Source organism: Stegostoma tigrinum, chromosome 36 (assembly GCF_030684315.1).
Source record: "Stegostoma tigrinum isolate sSteTig4 chromosome 36, sSteTig4.hap1, whole genome shotgun sequence".
Taxonomy (NCBI): Eukaryota; Metazoa; Chordata; class Chondrichthyes; order Orectolobiformes; family Stegostomatidae; genus Stegostoma; species Stegostoma tigrinum.
This window is the reverse complement of record NC_081389.1, coordinates 25,158,911-25,182,273: the sequence shown is the minus strand read 5'-3', so window position 1 is coordinate 25,182,273 and position 23,363 is coordinate 25,158,911. Positions and strand designations below refer to the sequence as shown.

The window sequence follows — 23,363 nt, the reverse complement described above, 5'->3', positions numbered from 1 at the left end:
GCGGGGCAGCGGGATGATCCAGGTCCGCATCCCGAGTATCGGCCAAGGGGCGAGCGGGGACTCGGAGAAAGTTCACACGGTGAGAGGCACCGCTACCCCCCGGGGGCGGGGACAGGGACAGAGCCGCCCCCACCCCAGGGGACAGGGACAGAGCCGCCCCCAACCCCCCCCCCCACTCCCCGGGGAAAGGAACAGGGACAGAACCGCCCCCCACTCCCCGGGGACAGGGACATCCCCCCCGGGGACAGGGACAGAGCCGCCCCCAACCCCCCCACTCCCCGGGGAAAGGGACAGGGACAGAGCCGCCCCCCACCCCCAGGGACAGGGACAGAGCCGCTCCCCCACCCCCGGGGACAGGGACAGAGCCGCCCCCCCACCCCCCGGGGAAAGGGACAGGGACAGAACCGCCCCCCACTCCCCGGGGATAGGGACAGAGCCGCACCCAACTCCCCGGGGAAAGGGACATTCCCCCCGGGGAAAGGGACAGGGACAGAGCCGCCCCCCACCCCCCGGGGACAGGGACAGAGCCGCCCCCCCACCCCCCGGGGAAAGGGACAGGGACAGAACCGCCCCCCCCCCCCCCGGGGATAGGGACATCCCCCCCCCCCGGGGACAGGGACAGAGCCGCCCCCAACCCCCCCACTCCCCGGGGAAAGGGACATGGACAGAGCCGCTCCCCACCCCCTCCGGGACAGGGACCCTCCCGACTCCGCCGGGGACGGGGATGTGTCCGTCGTCTCGATCCCGGTCCTGGGGCTATTATCCGCAACTTGTGCTAGACGGGCCTCCCGTTTGCCGCTTTAACGGGAATTTCTCGGGAAGCTGCGGTGGGCTATTCGGCCACGGACGTCCTCAACCTCCGTTTTCTCTTTGCTTCCCCTAATCGCCACACGGTGCCGTCTCGTTGGAGCGTTGAGGGCTGGGGGTGACGGACTATGTCCACCTCACCCCCTGAGTCTCAGCCCTGACAGCTGTCCGTGTCAGTGTGTCTCTCCGTGTCGGTGCCATGTTTCGGGTCATGTCATGCGAAGGGTCTGGGTGAATATTTCTATCTCTAGGACTGTTCAGGATTGAAGAGGAATGGATACGGTGCTGGGAGAAGAGTTCTGAAGAAGGGGTATACTGTACCGGAAATGCTTTAACTGTTTCTCTCGGCAGAGCTGGTGCCAGACCTGCTGAGTTTCTCCAAGATGCTGTGTTTGTTACAGATTTTCAGCATCTCAGGCTTTTAGTGGATCAGTGATGGTTTTGCATTGGAGAAATGATGGAAGCAGCAACACAGATGGGGAAGATTCCAGACAGAGTAGGATTAGAGACCAGCGGGTGTCATTAGGACCAAAGGCAGAGGGGGTGGGATAATTGGTTCAAGTGAAATAGATCCTGAATAGGTGTTAATAGCAGAGTGAATGATGTCTCTGTAAAACCAAGGGAGCTGGACGGATGGGGATGGGGTTGGGTGGTTTGGGGATGGCTACTGTTGAACCCATGTTTTGGAAGATGGGGTGCTGCTCCCCTAGTTTGCATCGAGTTTCTCTGGAATGCAGGAGGGTCCCAGGAGAGGAATGTGAAAGTGAGAGCAAGAAGGCAAATTTTAACAGCAAGTGATTGGCACCTCAGGGCGATGTTTGTGGACAAGGCAAAGGTGAGAGGGTTAAAATCTCACGTCCTTTTTACAAAGTGTAAAGATTAGGTAAGAGCATTTTGAGATGGATTGTGATTCCACACACTCTGGATTTCTACCAGGGTGAAAACTTCAGTGTCTATCCTGGGAAACAGAGGCAATCATACCTTGGGGCGGCACGAGAGAAGAATCTCTGTGCCACCCCACCCCAACACCAGGGGAGTTTTTGTTTTGCTCCCTCCACCACTCCCAGAAAACTCTGGGGGAACCCTTGGGTAGTGTCTGTGGGACCTCACTCTGCAGCCTGAGTTGTGTGTGTGAGTGAGCCAGTGTGTCTGGAGTATTTGGACATTTGGTTCAGATTTGGTTAAAAATCTTTATTTGCACAGATGTGGCACACAATGATAGCAACAGAGTGCTGAGCGCCTTTGTCAATAACCATGGCAACATGATGCACTGTGTGTGAGTTATAAAGGAGGGATCTGTTTTCAATGGAGCTGATGATCAGACCCAGTCATAGTGTGGGCTGGGAGTGAGGAGTCACAGTGGGGTCACGCTGGGGGAGGTGGGGTCACGCTGAGGGTGGGGGGCGGTGGGGATTTGGGGGCGGTGGGGTCACGCTGAGGGTGGGGATTTGGGGGAGGTGGGGTCACGCTGAGGGTGGGGTTTAGGGGGAGGCGGGGGTCACGCTGAGGGTGGGGGGCGGTGGGGTCATGCTGAGGGTGGGGGTGGTGGGATTTGGGGGCGGTGGGGTCACGCTGAGGGTGGGGATTTGGGGGAGGCGGGGGTCACGCTGAGGGTGGGGGTGGTGGGGTTTTGGGGGAGGCGGGGGTCACGGGGCGGGTGGCGGTTTGGGGGAGGTGAGATCACGCTGAGGGTGGAGGTTTGGGGGAGGCGGGGGTCACGCTGAGGGTGGGGCGGGTGGAGGTTTGGGGGAGGCGGGTGTCACGCTGAGGTGGCGGTTTGGGGGAGGTGGGGTCACGGGGTGGGTTCATGGGGGTTTGGGGGAGGCGGGGGTCACGGGGCAGGTGGCGGTTTGGGGGGTGTGGGGGTCACGGGGCGGGTTCATGGGGTTTTCGGGGAGGCGGGGGTCACGGGGCGGGTGGAGGTTCAAGGTTGGAGTTTGGGAAAGCAGTGTCAGGGTTGTGGGTTTTCGGGGGAGGCGGGGGTCACAGTGGAGGTTCGGGGGAGGCGGGGTCAGGGTGGTGGGTTCATGGGGGTTTGGGGGAGGCGGGGGTCACGGTGTGGGTTCGGGAGAGGCGGGGTCAGGGTGGTGGGTTCATGGGGGTTTGGGGGAGGCGGGGGTCACGGTGGGGGGAGGAGAGAGTACCCCTGAGGTAGGGCGTTTGTTTATTAACATCACTTCCTGTTGCAGGTTTTCCGGGTCGAGGTTCTCAACAATGGGCGCAAACACCTGGTGGATCGAAGATACCGAGACTTCCAGGCTCTACATAAAAAGGTCAGTCTCCCGCCCCCGTCCCTACCCTCACTCGGCCTCACTAACCCCTCCTTCGCTGACATCCCTAGCCCCCGCCCCCGCCCCCGCCCTCACCCTCACCCTCACCCTCACCCTCACTGACACTTCTTGCCTGGTGGCCCTGTTACTGCTACTCCCCACAGCCCCACTGGCCTCATGTTCTCATACAAGAGAGCAAGGTGTAGAGCTGGATGAACACAGCAGGCCGAGCAGCATCAGAGGAGCAGGAAAGCTGACGTTCCGGGCCTAGACCCTTCTTCAGAAATGGTGCAGGGGAAGGGGGTTCTTGAATAAATAGGGAGAGATGGGGAGGCGGATAGAAGATGGGTAAAGGAGAAGATAGATGGAGAGAAGACAGACAGGTCAAAGAGGTGGGGATGGAGCCAGTAAAGGTGAGTGTAGGCGGGGAGGTAGGGAGGGGATAGGTCAGTCCAGGGAGGACGGACAGGTCAATGGGGCGGGATGAGGTAGGCAGGCTGGAAATGGGGGTGGGTCTTGAGGTGGGAGGAGGGGATAGGTGAGAGGAAGAGCAGGTTAGGGAGGCAGGGACGAGCTGGGCTGGTTTTGGGATGCGGTGGGGGAAGGGGAGATTTTGAAGCTGGTGAAGTCCACATTGATACCATTGGGCTGCAGGGTTCCCAAGCGGAATATGAGTTGCTGTTCCTGCAACCTTCGGGTGGCATCATTGTGGCACTGCAGGAGGCCCATGATGGACATGTCATCTAAAGAATGGGAGGGGGAGTGGAAATGGTTTGCGACTGGGAGGTGCAGTTGTTTACTGCGAACCAAGCGGAGGTGTTCTGCAAAGCGGTCCCCAAGCCTCTGCTTGGTTTCCCCAATGTAGAGGAAGCCACACCGGGTACAGAGGATACAGTATACCACTTTGGCAGATGTGCAGGTGAACCTCTGCTTGATGTGGAAAGTCATCTTGGGGCTGGGATGGGCGTGAGGGAGGTGGTGTGGGGGCAGATCTAGCACTTCCTGCGGTTGCAGGGGCAGGTGCCGGGTGTTTGGGGTTGGAGGGCAGTGTGGAGCGGACAAGGGAGTCATGGAGAGAGTGGTCCCTCCGGAAGGCAGACAAGGGTGGGGAGGGAAAAATGTCTTGGGTGCTGGGGTCGGATTGTAGATGGCGGACGTGTCGGAGGATGATATGTTGTGGGGTGGTGTGTGAGAACGAGGGGGATTCTCTTTGGGCGGTTATCGTGGGGGCGGGGTGTGAGGTATGTGTTGCGGAAAATGTGGGAGACACAGTCGAGGGCGTTCTCGACCACTGTGGGGGGGGTGCACTTGCAGTCCTTGAAGAGCGCGGACATCTGGGATGTGCGGGAGTGGAATGCCTCATCCTGGGAGCAGATATGGCGGAGGTGAAGGAATTGGGAATAGGCCCGAAACGTCAGCTTTTGTGCTCTTGAGATGCTGCTGGGCCTGCTGTGTTCATCCAGCTTCACACTTCATTATCTTGGGTTCTCCAGCATCTGCAGTTCCCATTATCTCTGATGTTCTCATACGCTCCCTTTGCCTGGTGGTCCAATGTCCCCGACCCTACCTGGTGACCTCATAGCCCTCCCTGCATTCCACCTCCTCTTGCCTAGTGGCCCCCAATCCTCCCCTTCCAGAGGACAGCCCTTGACTTGCCTGGCAGCTCCAGCTCGGTCCTCTGCTAAAGTGTGGGTATGTCATGTTCAGGAAAGTTTCTGACAACATACGTCCAGTCCAACAGGAAAGGATGCATCATTGGAAATGATATGGACCCAGTGGATCAAGTGTTGGTAGGGGTGCATTTAGCAGACAGTAATCAGTGCATCATAAGGTTCAGGAAGGTGTTGGAAAATCTGGTTGGTCAGTCTTGAGTAAGAAGAATCAACTGATGGAGTGCAAACTGCAAGACATAGCTGGGCAGGATTGACTGGAACGTAAGGGTTGGTGGTGAATCTATAACTGAAGGTCTATAACTGAGGTTACCCTCAAAGAGGACAAAGTTCAGGTACAGTCCACGTATTTTCCCTCTAAAGGACAAACCAATCCAGAGCTCCCTGGATGAAAAAGGAGAAGTAGTATAGCTATGGCAGGTTTCAGGTGGAGAATACAGTTACAAACCAAAAGGAATACCATAGTTTTAGAGGGGAGATAGTCTGTCTTTGCTTCTCTAATGTATTTTTCTATGAGAAATGGACATCAAAAGAAATCCCAAAGTCTTTTGTAAGTATGTGACCAGAAGAAAGATTGTAAAAGGACGAATGAGTTAGATTAGAAGCTAAGAAAGTGCTTTAAACCTGGAGGCAGATGCTGAGTTGAATATTTGACACCCATTTTCACTAAAGATGGAAATGTTACCCGGGCCATGAATGACAGAGGAGGAAATCGGTCATTAGAAGTGTTCAAAATCGGTGGGGCATGAGTGTTGGATAGACTGTTGGTGCTTAAAGCTGATAAGGTACCTAGATTGGATGCGATACATCCAAGGCTCTGGAAGGAGTTGAAAATGGAAATTGCAGGGTTACTGACCACAATCTTTCAGTCTCCCCTGTGCTCAGCGTTGGTGCCCGAAGACTGAAAAATTACAGCCTTGTTCAATAAAGGTTGTTAGGATAATCTCAACAATTACAGAGCCGTTAATTTAATATTCCTGGTGGGAAATCTTCTAAAGATTATTCAGGATAGAATAGTCACATGGAAAAAGATGGGTTGGTTTTGAAGAGTTAGCATGGATTTCTGAAGGGACTGTGTTTAACTAACAGCTGACGTGGTATACTTGAACATCTAAAACACACTTGATACAATACCTCACAAAATTTGAGAGGGAAGTAGAAGTCATTAGTACAAAAGACACTTTAGCAACATTGGCTGTGAGGTAGGAAACGGAGGAATGGTCAATGGATATTTTTCAGGTTGGAGGAAGGTTTGTTGTGAGTTCGCCAGGGGTCAGGATGAAGATCCCTGTTTTTCTGAGATATATTAATGGTACTGGATCTTGGTGTGCAGTGGACAGTTTTTGAGTTTGCAGATGACATTAAGTTTGGAAGGATCAGATGTTTTGGAGCAGGTGGGACTTGAACCCAGACCTCTTGACTCAGAGGTAGGGACAATACCACTGCATTGCAAGAGCCCTTTGGATGAATTATAAACTGTGAGAAAGACAGCTTAGAACTTCAAAAAGACAGGTGGAGCAGGTGGATAGGTGGGAAATGAAGTTCATTGTGGAGAGGTGAGGAAAAACATTAAAAAACAATATAAAACAGGGATACAGTTCTAAGGGTCATTAGAAATGGCTGGACAGGTAGAGAGAGCAGTTAATAAAACGTAGTGTCCTCAGCTTTACAGGAGCAAGGACAAAGGATGTTGAACTTGTACAAGACACTTTGTTAGACCCTAGCTGGAGTACTGCGTATGTTTCTGGGTGCCATGTTACGGGAAAGATGTGAACATATCGAAGTGAGTGCAGAAGCAATTTACAGAAACTCTCTTCTGGGAATGAGGAATGACAGAATGGTAGAGGATAGATTGGAAAAGTTAGGACTCGTCTCCTTTGAGAGGAAAAGGCTGAAATAAGATTTGATGGAGGTTTTTGTGAGTGGGCTGGACAGAGTACATAGGGAGCAGCCGTAATCTGTAAAAGGATCAAGAACAAGAGGGGATAGATTTAAAGTGCTGTGCTAAAGGATCAACTATGATGTAATAAAAATCCTCTTCACTTGGTGAGTGATTTGGATGTGGAATGCACAGGCTGGAAATGTAGAGGCAGGTTCAGTTGAAGAGGGTATTGGATGGTTATTTGGATAGAATTAGTGTGTAAGTGTGGGGGGTGGGGGGGAAGGCAGGAGATTGGCACGAGGTAACGATGCTCATTTGAAGAATGGGTGCAGGCACCATGGCTTGAATGACCTCTTCTGCATTGTAATAATTCTGTGAACCTGTGACACACACTCACGATGCTGTTAGTCAGGGAGTTCCAGGATTTCACCTGAACAACAGTGAAGAAACAGGGATATATTTCAAAGCCAGGATGGCGTGTATCTTGGAGGGGAACTTGTAGGGACTGGTATCAACTGCTGTTGACCTTCTCAACGGGACAGATCACACATTTGGATGGAGCCTTGTTGATTGGCTGCAGAAAATGATGGAGGGAGTAAATGGAAACAAGCAGATTAGGGAGTTGAATGTGTTCCTGTGGTATAGGGGGTTTGATTCCTGGGCCACTGGGCCTGTTACAGAAAAGAGGGAGCTGTTCTATTGTGACCAACTCCACTCAAACCAGCCTGGGGCTTGTCTCCTGTGTAACAAGCTGCCAACATTTTAAGGAGGAGGTTCACAGAGAGGAAATTTAGTAAATCTAAAGAGAAACATCACAGCCTCAGAGCAGTGTAGAGATTGGGTAAAGACAAGCAGAGAGCGAGTGAGAGAAGGGGCCAGCAGGGTTAATGCTAATGAGCCAGACTTTATAAAAGATCTTAAAGTAAGGGAACACTTAGGAGGCAGCGATCATAATATGGTAGAGTTCACTTTGCAGTTTGAAAGAGAGAAGGCAAAATCGGATGTAATGGTGTTACAGTTAAATAAAGGTAATTACAGGGACATGAGAGAGGAATTGACAAAAATCGACTAGAAGCAGAGCCGAGCGGGGAAGGCAGTAGACCAACAGTGGCGGGAGTTTCTGGGTGTAATTGAGGACACAGTACAGAGGTTCATCCCAAAGAAAAGAAAGGTTATCCGGGGTGGGATTAGACAGCCATGGCTGACAAAGGAAGTCAGGAAATATATCAAAGAAAAAGAGCCAGCCTATAAAGTGGCCAAGAGCACTGGGAAATCAGAAGATTGGGAAGGCTACAAAAACAAACAGAGGATAACAAAGAGAGGAATAAGGAAGGTGAGGATCAAATATGAAGGCAGGCTTGCTAATAATATTAGAAATGATAGTAAAAGCTTCTTTCAATACTTAAGAAACAAATGAGAGGCAAAAGTAGACATTGGGCTGCTCCAAATTGATGCTGGAAGGCTAGTGATGGGAGATAAGGAAATAGCTGAAGAACTTAATAAGTACTTTGCGTCAGTCTTCACAGTGGAAGACATGAGTAGTATCCCAACAATTAAGGAGAGTTAGGGGGCAGAGTTGAGTATGGTAGGCATTACAAAAGAGAAAGTGCTAGAGAAGCTAAAGGGTCTAAAAATTGATAAGTCTCCAGGCCCCGTTGGGCTACATCCTAGAGTTCTGAGGGAGGTGGCTGAGGAAATAGTGGAGGCTTTGGTTGTGATCTTTCAAAAGTCACTGGAGTCAGGGAAAGTCCCAGATGATTGGAAAATTGCTGTTGTAACCCTCCCGTTTAAGAAAGGATCAAGGCAAAAGATGGAAAATTATAGGCCGATTAGCCTAACCTCAGTAGTTGGTAAAATTCTAGAATCCATTGTCAAGGATGAGATTTCTAAATTCCTGGAAGTGCAGGGTCAGATTAGAACAAGTCAGCATGGGTTTAGTCAGGGGAGGTCGTGCCTGACAAACCTGTTAGAATTCTTTGAAGGTAACAAGTACGTAAGACCAGGGAAACCCAGTAGATGTTATCTATCTAAACTTCCAAAAGGCCTTTGATACAGTGCCTCACGGGAGGCTGCTGAGCAAGGTGAGGGCCATGGTGTTCGAGGTGAGCTACTGGTTTGGATTGAGGATTGGCTGTCTGACAGAAGGCAGAGAGTTGGGATAAAAGGCTCTTTTTCGGTATGGCAACCGGTGACGAGTGGTGTCCTGCAGGGTTCAGTGTTGGGGCCGCAGCTGTTCACTTTATATATTAATGATCCGGATTAAGGGACTGGGGGCATTCTGGCGAAGTTTGCCGATGATACGAAGGTAGGTGGACAGGCAGGTAGTACTGAGGAGGTGGGGAGGCTGCAGAAGGATTTAGACAGTTTAGGACAGTGGTCCAGGAAATGGCTGATGAAATTCAATGTGAGTAAATGTGAGATTTTGCACTTTGGAAAAAAGAATACAGGCATAGACTATTTTCTAAACGGTGAGAAAATTCATAAAGCAGAAGTACAAAGGGATCTGGGAGTGTTGGTCCAGGATTCTCTAAAGGTTAACTTCCAGGTAGAGTCCATGATTAAGAAGGTGAATGTAATGTTGTCGTTTATCTCAAGAGGGTTGGAATATAAAAGCAGCGATGTGCTTCTGAGATTTTACAAAGCTCTAGTTAGGCCCCATTTAGAATACTGTGTCCAATTTTGGGCCCCACACCTCAGGAAGGACATACTAGCCCTGGAGCGTGTCCAGCGGAGATTCACATGGATGATCCCTGGAATGGTAGGTTTAACGTATGATGAACGGCTAAGGATCCTGGGATTGTACTCATTAGAGTTTAGAATGGTGAGGGGAGATCTAATAGAAACTTACAAGATAATATATGGTTTAGAAGGGGTGGACGCTAGGAAGTTGTTTCCGTTAGTTGGAGAGACTAGGACCTGTGGGAACAGCCTTAAAATTAGAGGGGGTAAATTTAAAACTGAAATGAGGCAACATTTCTTCAGCCAGAGAGTGGTGAGCCTGTGGAATTCATTGCCACGGAGCGCAGTGGAGGCCGGGACGTTGAATGCCTTCAAGGCAGAGATCGACAAATTCTTGATCTCAGAAGGATTCAGGGCTACGGGGAGAGTGCAGGGAAGTGGAGTTGAAATGCCCATCAGCCATGATTTAAATGGCGGAGTGGACTTGATGGGCTGAATGGCCTTACTTCCACTCCTATGTCTTGTGGTCTAATATTGCACCAATGAGGAAGGTCAAATAAAGGAAAAACGGTGAGAAATTATTGCTGAAGGTGTTTTATCTGACTGCACCAGACATCCCCCTTATTGAGGAACTAATGGCACCAAATGGAGTGAAATGGGATGGATATAATCCAGGTTACAGAGCTGTGGTGACACAGGTTGGGAATTCCAGGAAACCTGAGGTTTATTAAAGTGGGCCGATGGCACAGCAGGTAACCTCGATAATAAACGACACAGCTGGGAGAAAGGAGCGATTCTGACTTGGAAGAACGGGATTTATCAGAAACAGTGAGTGTCAGAAATGCTGGTGAGAGCAGTTTCGAGACCCCTGAGCAGTAACTATACTGTTAGACACAGCATTCATCAGAAATAAAAGGAGCTTCTAACAAGTCGATGGGGGAGTTTAATCTTCATGTAGACTGTACAAAAGAAATCGGCAAAATTAGTTTAGGACAATTAATTTGTGGAATGTGTTCAAGTCAGTTTCTCAGAAGAATGTACGTTGGTTGTCCCTGTCCTGGGAGTGTTTGATGGGGGACAGTGTACAGGGAGCTTTAGTCTTGTATCTATCCCTGTGGTGTCCCTGTCCTGGGAGCAAGGGTTTTATTTTTGGAACATAGAAGCAGGAGAAGGCCATTCAGCCCCTTGAACCTGCTGCACCATTTATTATGATCATGGCTGATCTAGCACTTCCTCCTTTTTTACCCACCCTATCCCTGTACACCGTTGGTAATTCGAAACCTATCAATCTCTACCTTAAACATCCTCAACAACAGAGCCTAGAAGACCCAGTGGTTTTCTGAAGCTGGCTTTTCTCAGTTGAGTCTCTTTTTTTCATTCTGGCCCTGTTTCTGGTGCCCATTCTGTGACGTTCCCTGCGAATGGAATATAATGAGGGTGAGCGCTAAGAGCAGAGAAGGAATCCTAAAGGACTGGGAAATAACTACGGGATGGTGACGTGAGGTGAAAGGATGGACTGATTTAATACCACCTTTGGCCTTCCGATGTTCAGTGATACAAGTCTGTTCAGTCAGCAGCTATACAGGCCTCTTGCATCTGTTCACCTTCCCCACGCTGCCATCACCAGCCTGTGAATGAACTCAGGGTCAACCTCCCCCCTCAGAGAGAGACGGCAACAGCAGGATGGGTCTGACCACAGAGGCATTATAGCCATCCCACTCTTAGCACCTTCCACTCCACCAGCCCTCCTTCCACAACCTAGAGGCCAAGTGTCTGACTCTGATATTTTCTCCATGTTTCTATCACCAACAGTTAAAAAAGACAACTAAAACACCAGACTTCCCCACAAAGAGAGGTCTGAATCGAAGACCCAAAGCCCTGGAACAGAAGAGGTCAGGATTGGAGGCATATTTACAGGTAAAGCCCAGAGTGACAGAGACAGACAGTGGTACTGAGGGAGAGCTGGAGTGTCGAGGGTGGGGAGTGGGGATTAGTGCTGGGAGAGTTCAGTTTTGGGTGAGGATTTTACTGTTGTGAGGTGCTTGTGATCCCATGTTCAGTATTTTGAAGAAGAACTCAGTGGTGAGCCTGTGTCCTGGAGCCAAGATTTGTCCTTCAGTCAATAACTGATGTGACCATAATCATGCTCCTTGTTTTGGGCCCTGGGCTGGTGCCTGGTGACTAGGCCTTGGTACCTACTGTGACTGGGCCCTGGCCAGGTTGAAGTCTGGGGGGGGGTGGGCACTGGTGGGGCTGGGATGAGTGAGGGTGAGCAGGCAGTGGCCTTCTGTGTATGTAGACTGATTTCTCTCTCTCTCTCTGTGTCTGTCTGAAACAGGGTCTTGTGTGTGAATGTGACAATTGGACCTTGTCCCAGGAAATCCTTGACTTCCTCAACATCAAACACATTCCGGTCGGAAAGCCGACTAATACAGTGAGGTCAGTGCCTGAAGGATTTACCGGCTTGCCGCTGTTCTGGGGTGGGGGGGGGAGCGGTGTTGCAGAGTCACAGCTGTTGGTGGGGTATTGCAGAATATGGGGATGTTGGGGCGAATGAAGTTAAAATCAAATTACCCAGAATTTATTAGAACAGCAGAAGAGGCCAGAGGGGCTGAATGGACTCTTCCTGGCCCTTTAACAAGCACAGAAATTTGGAAGGGTTAGTTTAACAGTCAGAAACACTGCGACTAAAAATAACTCCTGAAGTAATTTGAGGTTTTGTCGAGATAACAAGGTGTAGAGATGGATGAACACAGCAGGCCAAGCGGCCTAGACCCTTTTTTGTGAAGAACAGATCTACTGCAAACCCTTAGAGCTCTACACCTTGTGATCTCAGAATCTCCAGCATCTGCAGTTCCTACTGTCTCTGAGGTTTTGTAGAGTTGGCATTGGTGTGAATCTGCTCTGCTGCCTCTGTCTGGACTCGGCTGCACGCTCTGCCACCTGGTGGCTGTGGTCACAATGACTGCTCCTTTGGTCCCACAATAAAGACTGAATCAGTTCACGAGCTGTTTGCCCAGTCTCCTAACACACACCCCTGCCTTGTCCAGCATGGCCCCACCGCCCCCGCCTTGTCCCACACAGCCCACCCGCCTTGTCCAGCACGGCCGCCCCCCCCGCCTTGTCCCGCACGGTCCCGCGCCCGCCTTGTCCCGCACGGGGCCCCCCCTGCCTTGTCCAGCATGGCCCCACCGCCCCCCGCCTTGTCCCACACAGCCCACCCGCCTTGTCCCGCACGGCCGCCCCCCCCGCCTTGTCCCGCACGGTCCCGCGCCCGCCTTGTCCCGCACGGGGCCCCCCCTGCCTTGTCCAGCATGGCCCCACTGCCCCTGCCTTGTCCCACACGGCCCCCCCCGCCTTGTCCCGCACGGCCCCCCCCCCCGGCCTTGTCCCGCATGGTCCCCCCCCCCCCGGCCTTGTCCCGCACGGCCTCCCCTGCCTTGTCCCGCACGGCCCCCCCCCGCCTTGTCCCGCATGGCGCCCCACCGCCCCCGCCTTGTCCCACACAGCCCCCCCGCCGTGTCCCGCCGCGCCCCCCCCCCGCCTTGTCCCGCCGCGCCCCCCCCGCCTTGTCCCGCGCGGCCGGCTGCGCCCCCCTCCGCCTTGTCCCGCGCGGCCGGCTGCGCCCCCCCCCCCACTTGTCCCGCACGTTCGACCCCCCGCCTTGTCCCGCGCCGCGCCCCCCCCGCCTTGTCCCGCACACCACACCCCCCCGCCTTGTCCCGCGCGGCCGGCCGCGCCCCCCCGCCTTGTCCCGCGCGGCCGGCCGCGCCCCCCCGCCTTGTCCCGCGCGGCGGCCGGCCGCGCCCCCCGGCCTTGTCCCGCGCGGCCGGCCGCGCCCCCCGGCCTTGTCCCGCGCGGCCGGCCGCGCCCCCCCGCCTTGTCCCGCGCGGCCGGCCGCGCCCCCCCCGCCTTGTCCCGCGCGGCCGGACGCGCCCCCCCCGCCTTGTCCCGCGCGGCCGGCCGCGCCCCACCGCCTTGTCCCGCACGGCCCCACCGCCTCCGCCTTGTCCCGCAGGCCCCCCCCGCCTTGTCTCGCACGGCCCTCCCCGCGACTTGTCACGCACGGCCCCACCCCCGACTTGTCCCGCACGTTCGCCCCCCCCCCCACCCGACTTGTCCCGCGCGGCCGGCCGCCCCCCCCCCGCCTTGTCCCGCACGGCGCCCCCCCAGCCTTGTCCCGCGCCGTGCCCCCCCGCCATGTCCCGCACGGCGCCCCGCCGCCTTGTCCCGCGCGTGCCCCCCCCGCCTTGTCCCGCGCGTGCCCCCCCCGCCTTGTCCCGCGCGTGCCCCCCCGCCTTGTCCAGCACGTGCCGCCCCCTGCCTTGTCCAGCACGTGCCCCCCCCCCCGCCTTGTCCAGCACGTGCCCCCCCACGCTTTGTCCAGCACGTGCCCCCCCCGCCTTGTCCCGCACGGCGCCCCCCCCCACCTTGTCCCGCACGGCGCCCCCCCCCCGCCTTGTCCCGCACGGCGTCCCCACCCCCAGCCTTGTCCCGCACGTGCCCGACCCCGCCTTGTCCCGCACGTGCCCGACCCCGCCTTGTCCCGCACGTGCCCGACCCCGCCTTGTCCCGCGCGGCCGGCTGCCCCCCATGCCGTGTCCCGCCGCGCCCCCCCTCCTTGTCCCGCCGCGCCCCCCCCTCCTTGTCCCGCCGCGCCCCCCCACCTTGTTCCGTGCGGCCGGCCGCGCACCCCCGCCTTGTCCCGCGCGGCCGGCCGCGCCCCTCCCCGCCTTGTCCCGCGCGGCCGGCCGCGCCCCCCCCGCCTTGTCCCGCGCGGCCGGCCGCGCCCCCCCCCGCCTTGTCCCGCGCGGCCGGCCGCGCCCCCCCCGCCTTGTCCCGCGCGGCCGGCCGCGCCCCCCCCCGCCTTGTCCCGCGCGGCCGGCCGCGCCCCCCCCGCCTTGTCCCGCGCGGCCGGCCGCGCCCCACCCGCCTTGTCCCGCGCGGCCGGCCGCGCCCCACCCGCCTTGTCCCGCACGGCGCCCCCCCCGCCTTGTCCCGCACGGCGCCCCCCCCACCCGCCTTGTCCCGCACGGCGCCCCCCCGCCTTGTCCCGCACGGCGCCCCCCCCCCGGCCTTGTCCCGCACGGCGCCCCCCCCCCGCCTTGTCCCGCACGGCGCCCCCCCCCCAGCCTTGTCCCGCACGTGCCCGACGCCGCCTTGTCCCGCACGTGCCCGACGCCGCCTTGTCCCGCACGTTCGACCCCCTGCCTTGTCCCGTGCGGCCGGCTGCGCCCCCCCGCCTTGTCCCGCCGCGCTCCCCGCCTTGTCGCGCGCGGCCGGCTGCCCCCCGGCCTTGTCCCGCCGCGCCCCCCCCGGCCTTGTCCCGCCGCGCCCCCCCCCGCCTTGTCCCGCCGCGCCCCCCCCCGCCTTGTCCCGCCGCGCCCCCCCCCGCCTTGTCCCGCCGCGCCCCCCCCGCCTTGTCCCGCCGCGACCCCCCCGCCTTGTCCCGCCGCGCCCCCCCGCCTTGTCCCGTGCGGCCGGCCGCGCCCCCCCCGCCTTGTCCCGTGCGGCCGGCCGCGCCCCCCCCGCCTTGTCCCGCGCTGCCGGCCGCGCCCCCCCCGCCTTGTCCCGCGCTGCCGGCCGCGCCCCCCCCGCCTTGTCCCGCGCGGCCGGCCGCGCCCCCCCCGCCTTGTCCCGCGCGGCCGGCCGCGCCCCCCCCCGCCTTGTCCCGCGCGGCCGGCCGCGCCCCCTCCGCCTTCTCCCGCGCGGCCGGCCGCGCCCCCTCCGCCTTCTCCCGCGCGGCCGGCCGCGCCCCCTCCGCCTTCTCCCGCGCGGCCGGCCGCGCCCCCTCCGCCTTGTCCCGCGCGGCTAGCCGCGCCCCCTCCGCCTTGTCCCGCGCGGCTGGCCGCGCCCCCTCCGCCTTGGCCGCGCCCCCTCCGCCTTGTCCCGCGCGGCTGGCCGCGCCCCCTCCGCCTTGTCCCGCGCGGCTGGCCGCGCCCCCTCTGCCTTGTCCCGCGCGGCCGGCCGCGCCCCCTCCGCCTTGTCCCGCGCGGCCGGCCGCGCCCCCTCCGCCTTGTCCCGCGCGGCCGGCCGCGCCCCCTCCGCCTTGTCCCGCGCGGCCGGCCGCGCCCCCTCCGCCTTGTCCCGCGCGGCCGGCCGCGCCCCCTCCGCCTTGTCCCGCGCGGCCGGCCGCGCCCCCTCCGCCTTGTCCCGCGCGGCCGGCCGCGCCCCCCCCGCCTTGTCCCGCACGCCACCCCCCCGCCTTGTCCCGCACGCCCCCCCCCCCCGCCTTGTCCCGCACGGCCCCCCCCGCCTTGTCCCGCACGGCCCCCCCCCCGCCTTGTCCCGCACGGCCCCCCCCCCGCCTTGTCCCGCACGGCCCCCCCCCCGCCTTGTCCCGCACGGCCCCCCCCCCGACTTGTCACGCACGGCCCCCACCCCCGACTTCCCCCGCACGTTCGCCCCCACCCCCAACTTGTCCCGCGCGGCCGGCCGCCGCCCCGCCTTGTCCCGCACGGCGCCCCCGCGCCGCCCCGCCTTGTCCCGCACGGCGCCCCCCCAGCCTTGTCCTGCGCCGTGCCCCCCCGCCTTGTCCCGCCGCGCCCCCCCCGCCTTGTCCCGCCGCGCCCCCCCCCGCCTTGTCCCGCGCGCGCCCCCCCCGCCTTGTCCCGCGCGCGCCCCCCCCGCCTTGTCCAGCACGTGCCCCCCCCGCCTTGTCCAGCACGTGCCCCCCCACGCCTTGTCCAGCACGTGCCCCCCCGCCTTGTCCCGCACGGCGCCCCCCTGCCATGTTCTGCACGTGTCCCCCCCGCCTTGTCCCGCACGGCGCCCCCCCCCCCCCGCCTTGTCCCGCACGGCGCCCCCCCCCCCCCGCCTTGTCCCGCACGGCGCCCCCCCCCCCCCGCCTTGTCCCGCACGGCGCCCCCCCCTGCCTTGTCCCGCACTGCGTCCCCCCCCCCGCCTTGTCCCGCACTGCGTCCCCCCCCCCCCCAGCCTTGTCCCGCAAGTGCCCGACCCCGCCTTGTCCCGCACGTGCCCGACCACGCCTTGTCCCGCACGTGCCCGACCCCGCCTTGTCCCGCACGTGCCCACCACCCCAGCCTTGTCAGGCACGGCCCCCCCCGCCTTGTCCCGCACGTTCGACCCCCCGCCTTGTCCCGCGCGGCGCCCCCCCGCCTTGTCCCGCCGCGCCCCCCCGCCTTGTCCCGCGCGGCCGGCTGCCCCCCATGCCGTGTCCCGCCGCGCCCCCCCTCCTTGTCCTGCCGCGCCCCCCCTCCTTGTCCTGCCGCGCCCCCCCTCCTTGTCCCGCCGCGCCCCCCCTCCTTGTCCCGCCGCGCCCCCCCTCCTTGTCCCGCCGCGCCCCCCCTCCTTGTCCCGCCGCGCCCCCCCTCCTTGTCCCGCCGCGGCCCCTCCCCGCCTTGTCCCGCGCGGCCGGCCGCGCCCCTCCCCGCCTTGTCCCGCGCGGCCGGCCGCGCCCCTCCCCGCCTTGTCCCGCGCGGCCGGCCGCGCCCCTCCCCGCCTTGTCCCGCGCGGCCGGCCGCGCCCCTCCCCGCCTTGTCCCGCGCGGCCGGCCGCGCCCCTCCCCGCCTTGTCCCGCGCGGCCGGCCGCGCCCCTCCCCGCCTTGTCCCGCGCGGCCGGCCGCGCCCCTCCCCGCCTTGTCCCGCGCGGCCGGCCGCGCCCCTCCCCGCCTTGTCCCGCGCGGCCGGCCGCGCCCCTCCCCGCCTTGTCCCGCGCGGCCGGCCGCGCCCCTCCCCGCCTTGTCCCGCGCGGCCGGCCGCGCCCCCGCCGCCTTGTCCCACGCGGCCGGCCGCGCCCCCTCCGCCTTGTCCCGTGCGTCCGGCCGCGCCCCCCCCGCCTTGTCCCGCACGCGCCCCCCCCGCCTTGTCCCGCACGCCCCCCCCCGCCTTGTCCCGCACGGCCGCCCCCCCCGCCTTGTCCCGCACGGCCCCCCCCCCCGACTTGTCACGCACGGCCCCACCCCCGACTTCCCCCGCACGTTCGCCCCCCCCCCCAACTTGTCCCGCGCGGCCGGCCGCCCCCCCCCCGCCTTGTCCCGCACGGCGCCCCCGCGCCGCCCCGCCTTGTCCCGCACGGCGCCCCCCCCAGCCTTGTCCCGCGCCGCGCCCCTCCCGCCTTGTCCCGCCGCGCCCCTCCCGCCTTGTCCCGCCGCGCCCCCCCCCGCCTTGTCCCGCACGGCGCCCCCCCCGCCATGTTCTGCACGTGTCCCCCCCGCCTTGTCCCGCACGGCGCCCCCCCCCCCCGCCTTGTCCCGCACGGCGCCCCCCCCGCCTTGTCCCGCACGGCGCCCCCCCCCCCGCCTTGTCCCGCACTGCGTCTCCCCCCCCCAGCCTTGTCCCGCACGTGCCCGACCCCGCCTTGTCCCGCACGTGCCCGACCCCGCCTTGTCCCGCACGTGCCCACCACCCCAGCCTTGTCAGGCACGGCCCCCCCCCCGACCTGTCCCGCACGTTCGACCCCCCGCCTTGTCCCGCGCGGCGCCCCCCCGCCTTGTCCCGCCGCGCCCCCCCCGCCTTGTCCCGCGCGGCCGGCTGCCCCCCATGCCGTGTCCCGCCGCGCCCCCCCCCTCCTTGTCCCGCCGCGCCCCCCCCTCCTTGTCCCGCCGCGCACCCCCCGCCTTGTCCCGCCGCGCCCCCCCGCCTTGTCCCGCGCGGCCGGCCGCGCCCCTCCCCGCCTTGTCCCGCGCGGCCGGCCGCGCCCCCCCCGGCCTTGTCCCGCGCGGCCGGCCGCGCCCCCCCCGCCTTGTCCCGCGCGGCCGGCCACACCCCCCCGCCTTGTCCCGCGCGGCCGGCCGCGCCCCCCCCCCGGCCTTGTCCCGCACGGCGCCCCCCCGCCTTGTCCCGCACGGCGCCCCCCCCCACCGCCTTGTCCCGCACGGCGCCCCCCCCCCCGCCTTGTCCCGCACGGCGCCCCCCCCCCGCCTTGTCCCGCACGGCGCCCCTCCCCCCCCAGCCTTGTCCCGCACGTGCCCGACGCCGCCTTGTCCCGCACGTGCCCGACGCCGCCTTGTCCCGCACGTGCCCACCACCCCCAGCCTTGTCAGGCACGGCCCCCCCCCCCCCGACTTGTCCCGCACGTTCGACCCCCTGCCTTGTCCCGTGCGGCCGGCCGCGCCCCCCCGCCTTGTCCCGCCGCGCTCCCAGCCTTGTCGCGCGCGGCCGGCTGCCCCCCCGCCTTGTCCCGCTGCGCCCCCCCCCGCCTTGTCCCGCCGCGCCCCCCCCGCCTTGTCCCGTGCGGCCGGCCGCGCCCCCCCCCGCCTTGTCCCGTGCGGCCGGCCGCGCCCCCTCCGCCTTGTCCCACGCGGCCGGCCGCGCCCCCTCCGCCTTGTCCCACGCGGCCGGCCGCGCTCCCTCCGCCTTGTCCCGCGCGGCCGGCCCCGCCCCCTCCGCCTTGTCCCGCGCGGCCGGCCGCGCCCCCCCCGCCTTGTCCCGCACGCGCCCCCCCCGCCTTGTCCCACACGCGCCCCCCCCGCCTTGTCCCGCACGCGCCCCCCCGCCTTGTCCCGCACGCGCCCCCCCCCCCCGCCTTGTCCCGCACGCCCCCCCCCCGCCTTGTCCCGCGCGGCTGGCCGCGCCCATCCCGCCTTGTCCCGCACGGCGCCCCCCAGCCTTGTCCCGCACGGCGCCCGCACGGCGCCCCCCCCCCCCGCCTTGTCCCGCACGGCGACCCCCCCCCCCCCAGCCTTGTCCCGCGCGGCCGGCCGCGCCCCCTCCGCCTTGTCCCGCGCGGCCGGCCGCGCCCCCCTCCGCCTTGTCCCGCGCGGCCGGCCGCGCCCCCTCCGCCTTGTCCCGCACGGCCGCCCCCCCCCGCCTTGTCCCGCACGCGCCCCCCCCGCCTTGTCCCGCACGCGCCCCCCCCGCCTTGTCCCGCACGCGCCCCCCCCGCCTTGTCCCGCACGGCCGCCCCCCCCCCCGCCTTGTCCCGCACGGCGCCCCCCCCGCCTTGTCCCGCACTGCGTTCCCCCCCCCCCCAGCCTTGTCCCGCAAGTGCCCGACCCCGCCTTGTCCCGCACGTGCCCACCACCCCGGCCTTGTCAGGCATGGCCCCCCCCGACCTGTCCCGCACGTTCGACCCCTCGCCTTGTCCCGCACGTTCGACCCCTCGCCTTGTCCCGCGCGGCGCCCCCCCCGCCTTGTCCCGCGCGGCCCCCTGCCCCCCATGCCGTGTCCCGCCGCGCCCCCCCCGCGTTGTCCCGCGCGGCCGGCCACGCCCCCCCCCCGCCTTGTCCCGCGCGGCCGGCCGCGCCCCTCCCCGCCTTGTCCCGCGCGGCCGGCCGCGCCCCCCCCGCCTTGTCCCGCGCAGCCGGCCGCGCCCCCCCCCGCCTTGTCCCGCGCGGCCCGGCCGCGCCCCCCCCGCCTTGTCCCGCGCGGCCGGCCGCGCCCCCCCCGCCTTGTCCCGCGCGGCCGGCCGCGCCCCCCCCCCGCCTTGTCCCGCGCGGCCGGCCGCGCCCATCCCGCCTTGTCCCGCACGGCGCCCCCCAGCCTTGTCCCGCACGGCGCCCGCACGGCGCCCCCCCCCCCGGCCTTGTCCCGCACGGCGACCCCCCCCCCCCCACAGCCTTGTCCCGCACGTGCCCGACGCCGCCTTGTCCCGCACGTGCCCGACGCCGCCTTGTCCCGCACGTGCCCGACGCCGCCTTGTCCCGCACGTGCCCGACGCCGCCTTGTCCCGCACGTGCCCGACCCCGCCTTGTCCCGCACGTGCCCACCACCCCAGCCTTGTCAGGCACGGCCCCCCCCCCCGACTTGTCCCGCACGTTCGACCCCCTGCCTTGTCCCGTGCGGCCGGCCGCGCCCCCCCCGCCTTGTCCCGCCGCGCTCTCCGCCTTGTCGCGCGCGGCCGGCTGCCCCCCCCGCCGCGCCCCCCCCCGCCTTGTCCCGCCGCGCCCCCCCCGCCTTGTCCCGCCGCACCCCCCCCGCCTTGTCCCGTGCGGCCGGCCGCGCCCCCCCCCGCCTTGTCCCGTGCGGCCGGCCGCGCCCCCCCCGCCTTGTCCCGTGCGGCCGGCCGCGCCCCCCCCCGCCTTGTCCCGAGCGGCCGGCTGCGACCCCCCGGCCTTGTCCCGTGCGGCCGGCCGCGCCCCCCCCGCCTTGTCCCGCACGGCCCCCCCCCCTCCGCCTTGTCCCGCACGGCCCCCCCCCCTCCGCCTTGTCCCGCACGGCCCCCCCCCCCCGCCTTGTCCCGCACGGCCCCCCCCCGCCTTGTCCCGCACGGCCCCCCCCCAACTTGTCACGCACGGCACCACCCCCGACTTGCTCCGCACGTTCGCCCCCCCCCCCCCCAACTTGTCCCGCGCGGCCGGCCGCCCCCCCGCCTTGTCCCGCACGGCCGCCCCCGCGCCGCCCCGCCTTGTCCCACACGGCGCCCCCCCAGCCTTGTCCCGCGCCGTGCCCCTCCCGCCTTGTCCCGCGCCGTGCCCCTCCCGCCTTGTCCCGCCGCGCCCCTCCCGCCTTGTCCCGCCGCGTGCCCCCCCGCCTTGTCCCGCGCGTGCCCCCCCGCCTTGTCCCGCACGTGCCCCCCCCACGCCTTGTCCAGCACGTGCCCCCCCACGCCTTGTCCAGCACGTGCCCCCCCACGCCTTGTCCAGCACGTGCCCCCCACGCCTTGTCCCGCACGGCGCCCCCCTGCCATGTTCTGCACGTGTCCCCCCCGCATTCTCCCGCACGGCGCCCCCCCCCTCCTTGTCCCGCACGGCGCCCCCCCTCCTTGTCCCGCACGGCGCCCCCCCCGCCTTGTCCCGCACTGCGTTCCCCCCCCCCCCCAAGCCTTGTCCCGCACGTGCCCGACCCCGCCTTGTCCCGCACGTGCCCACCACCCCAGCCTTGTCAGGCACGGCCCCCCCCCCGCCTTGTCCCGCACGTTCGACCCCCCGCCTTGTCCCGCGCGGCGCCCCCCCCGCCTTGTCCCGCCGCGCCCCCCCCGCCTTGTCCCGCGCGGCCGGCTGCCCCCCATGCCGTGTCCCGCCGCGCCCCCCCCCTCCTTGTCCCGCCGCGCCCCCACTCCTTGTCCCGCCGCGCCACCCCGCCTTGTCCCGTAGGGCCGGCCACGCCCCCCCCGCCTTGTCCCGCGCGGCCGGCCGCCCCCCCCCCCGCCTTGTCCCGCGCGGCCGGCAGCGCCCCCCTCCGCCTTGTCCCGCGCGGCCGGCAGCGCCCCCCTCCGCCTTGTCCCGCGCGGCCGGCAGCGCCCCCCTCCGCCTTGTCCCGCGCGGCCGGCAGCGCCCCCCTCCGCCTTGTCCCGCGCGGCCGGCAGCGCCCCCCTCCGCCTTGTCCCGCGCGGCCGGCAGCGCCCCCCTCCGCCTTGTCCCGCGCGGCCGGCAGCGCCCCCCTCCGCCTTGTCCCGCGCGGCCGGCAGCGCCCCCCCTCCGCCTTGTCCCGCGCGGCCGGCAGCGCCCCCCTCCGCCTTGTCCCGCGCGGCCGGCAGCGCCCCCCTCCGCCTTGTCGCGCGCGGCCGGCAGCGCCCCCCTCCGCCTTGTCGCGCGCGGCCGGCAGCGCCCCCCTCCGCCTTGTCGCGCGCGGCCGGCAGCGCCCCCCTCCGCCGTGTCGCGCGCGGCCGGCAGCGCCCCCCCTCCGCCGTGTCGCGCGCGGCCGGCAGCGCCCCCCTCCGCCGTGTCCCGCGCGGCCGGCAGCGCCCCCCTCCGCCTTGTCCCGCGCGGCCGGCAGCGCCCCCCTCCGCCTTGTCCCGCGCGGCCGGCAGCGCCCCCCTCCGCCTTGTCCCGCGCGGCCGGCAGCGCCCCCCTCCGCCTTGTCCCGCGCGGCCGGCAGCGCCCCCCTCCGCCTTGTCCCGCGCGGCCGGCAGCGCCCCCCTCCGCCTTGTCCCGCGCGGCCGGCAGCGCCCCCCTCCGCCGTGTCGCGCGCGGCCGGCAGCGCCCCCCTCCGCCTTGTCCCGCGCGGCCCGCCGCCCCCCGCCATCCTTGTCCCGCACGTGCCGCCCCCCCCCCCGCCCGGCGCCGCCGGCCGCGCCCCCCCCGGCCGGCCGCGCCCCCCCCCCGCCTCGTCCGGCGCGGCCGGCCGCGCCCCCCCCCGCCTCGTCCGGCGCGGCCGGCCGCGCCCCCCCCGCCTCGTCCGGCGCGGCCGGCCGCGCCCCCCCCGCCTCGTCCCGCGCGGCCGCCGGCGGCCCCCCCCCGCCTCGTCCCGCGCGGCCGGCAGCGCCCCCCTCCGCCGTGTCGCGCGCGGCCGGCAGCGCCCCCCCTCCGCCGTGTCGCGCGCGGCCGGCAGCGCCCCCCTCCGCCGTGTCGCGCGCGGCCGGCAGCGCCCCCCTCCGCCGTGTCGCGCGCGGCCGGCAGCGCCCCCCTCCGCCGTGTCGCGCGCGGCCGGCAGCGCCCCCCTCCGCCGTGTCGCGCGCGGCCGGCAGCGCCCCCCTCCGCCGTGTCGCGCGCGGCCGGCAGCGCCCCCCTCCGCCTTGTCCCGCGCGGCCGGCAGCGCCCCCCTCCGCCTTGTCCCGCGCGGCCGGCAGCGCCCCCCTCCGCCTTGTCCCGCGCGGCCGGCAGCGCCCCCCTCCGCCTTGTCCCGCGCGGCCGGCAGCGCCCCCCTCCGCCTTGTCCCGCGCGGCCGGCAGCGCCCCCCTCCGCCTTGTCCCGCGCGGCCGGCAGCGCCCCCCTCCGCCTTGTCCCGCGCGGCCCGCCGCCCCCGCCATCCTTGTCCCGCACGTGCGCCCCCCCCCCCGCCCGGCGCCGCCGGCCGCGCCCCCCCCCCGCCTCGTCCGGCGCGGCCGGCCGCGCCCCCCCCCCGCCTCGTCCGGCGCGGCCGGCCGCGCCCCCCCCGCCTCGTCCGGCGCGGCCGGCCGCGCCCCCCCGCCTCGTCCCGCGCGGCCGGCCGCGCCCCCCCCCGCCTCGTCCCGCGCGGCCGGCCGCGCCCCCCCCGCCTCGTCCCGCGCGGCCGGCCGCGCCCCCCCCGCCTCGTCCCGCGCGGCCGGCCGCGCCCCCCCCCGCCTCGTCCCGCGCGGCCGGCCGCGCCCCCCCCCGCCTCGTCCCGCGCGGCCGGCCGCGCCCCCCCCCGCCTCGTCCCGCGCGGCCGGCCGCGCCCACCCCGCCTCGTCCCGCGCGGCCGGCCGCGCCCCCCCCCCGCCTTGTCCCTCACCGGCCCCGTCCGGCGCGCCCC

General features: G+C 66.5%; 1 protein-coding gene across 3 annotated transcripts in view; it reads left to right on the top strand.

The window, feature by feature from the left end:
• The window catches only part of LOC125446759 (sorting nexin-24-like), a 29,393-nt gene continuing 6,030 nt past the window's right edge, over positions 1 to 23,363 (top strand). The window contains exons 1-4 of one of the 3 annotated variants that reach the window (XM_059640107.1): positions 1 to 79; positions 2,997 to 3,080; positions 11,121 to 11,225; positions 11,647 to 11,747. In XM_059640107.1, the coding sequence (XP_059496090.1) occupies positions 14 to 79; positions 2,997 to 3,080; positions 11,121 to 11,225; positions 11,647 to 11,747 (356 nt within the window). In that variant the 5' untranslated portion in view covers positions 1 to 13. Of the gene's footprint in view, positions 80 to 761; positions 1,039 to 1,490; positions 1,643 to 2,996; positions 3,081 to 11,120; positions 11,226 to 11,646; positions 11,748 to 23,363 lie in introns of those variants that run through there. The other 2 variants (XM_059640110.1, XM_059640108.1) reach the window with 2 other exon arrangements.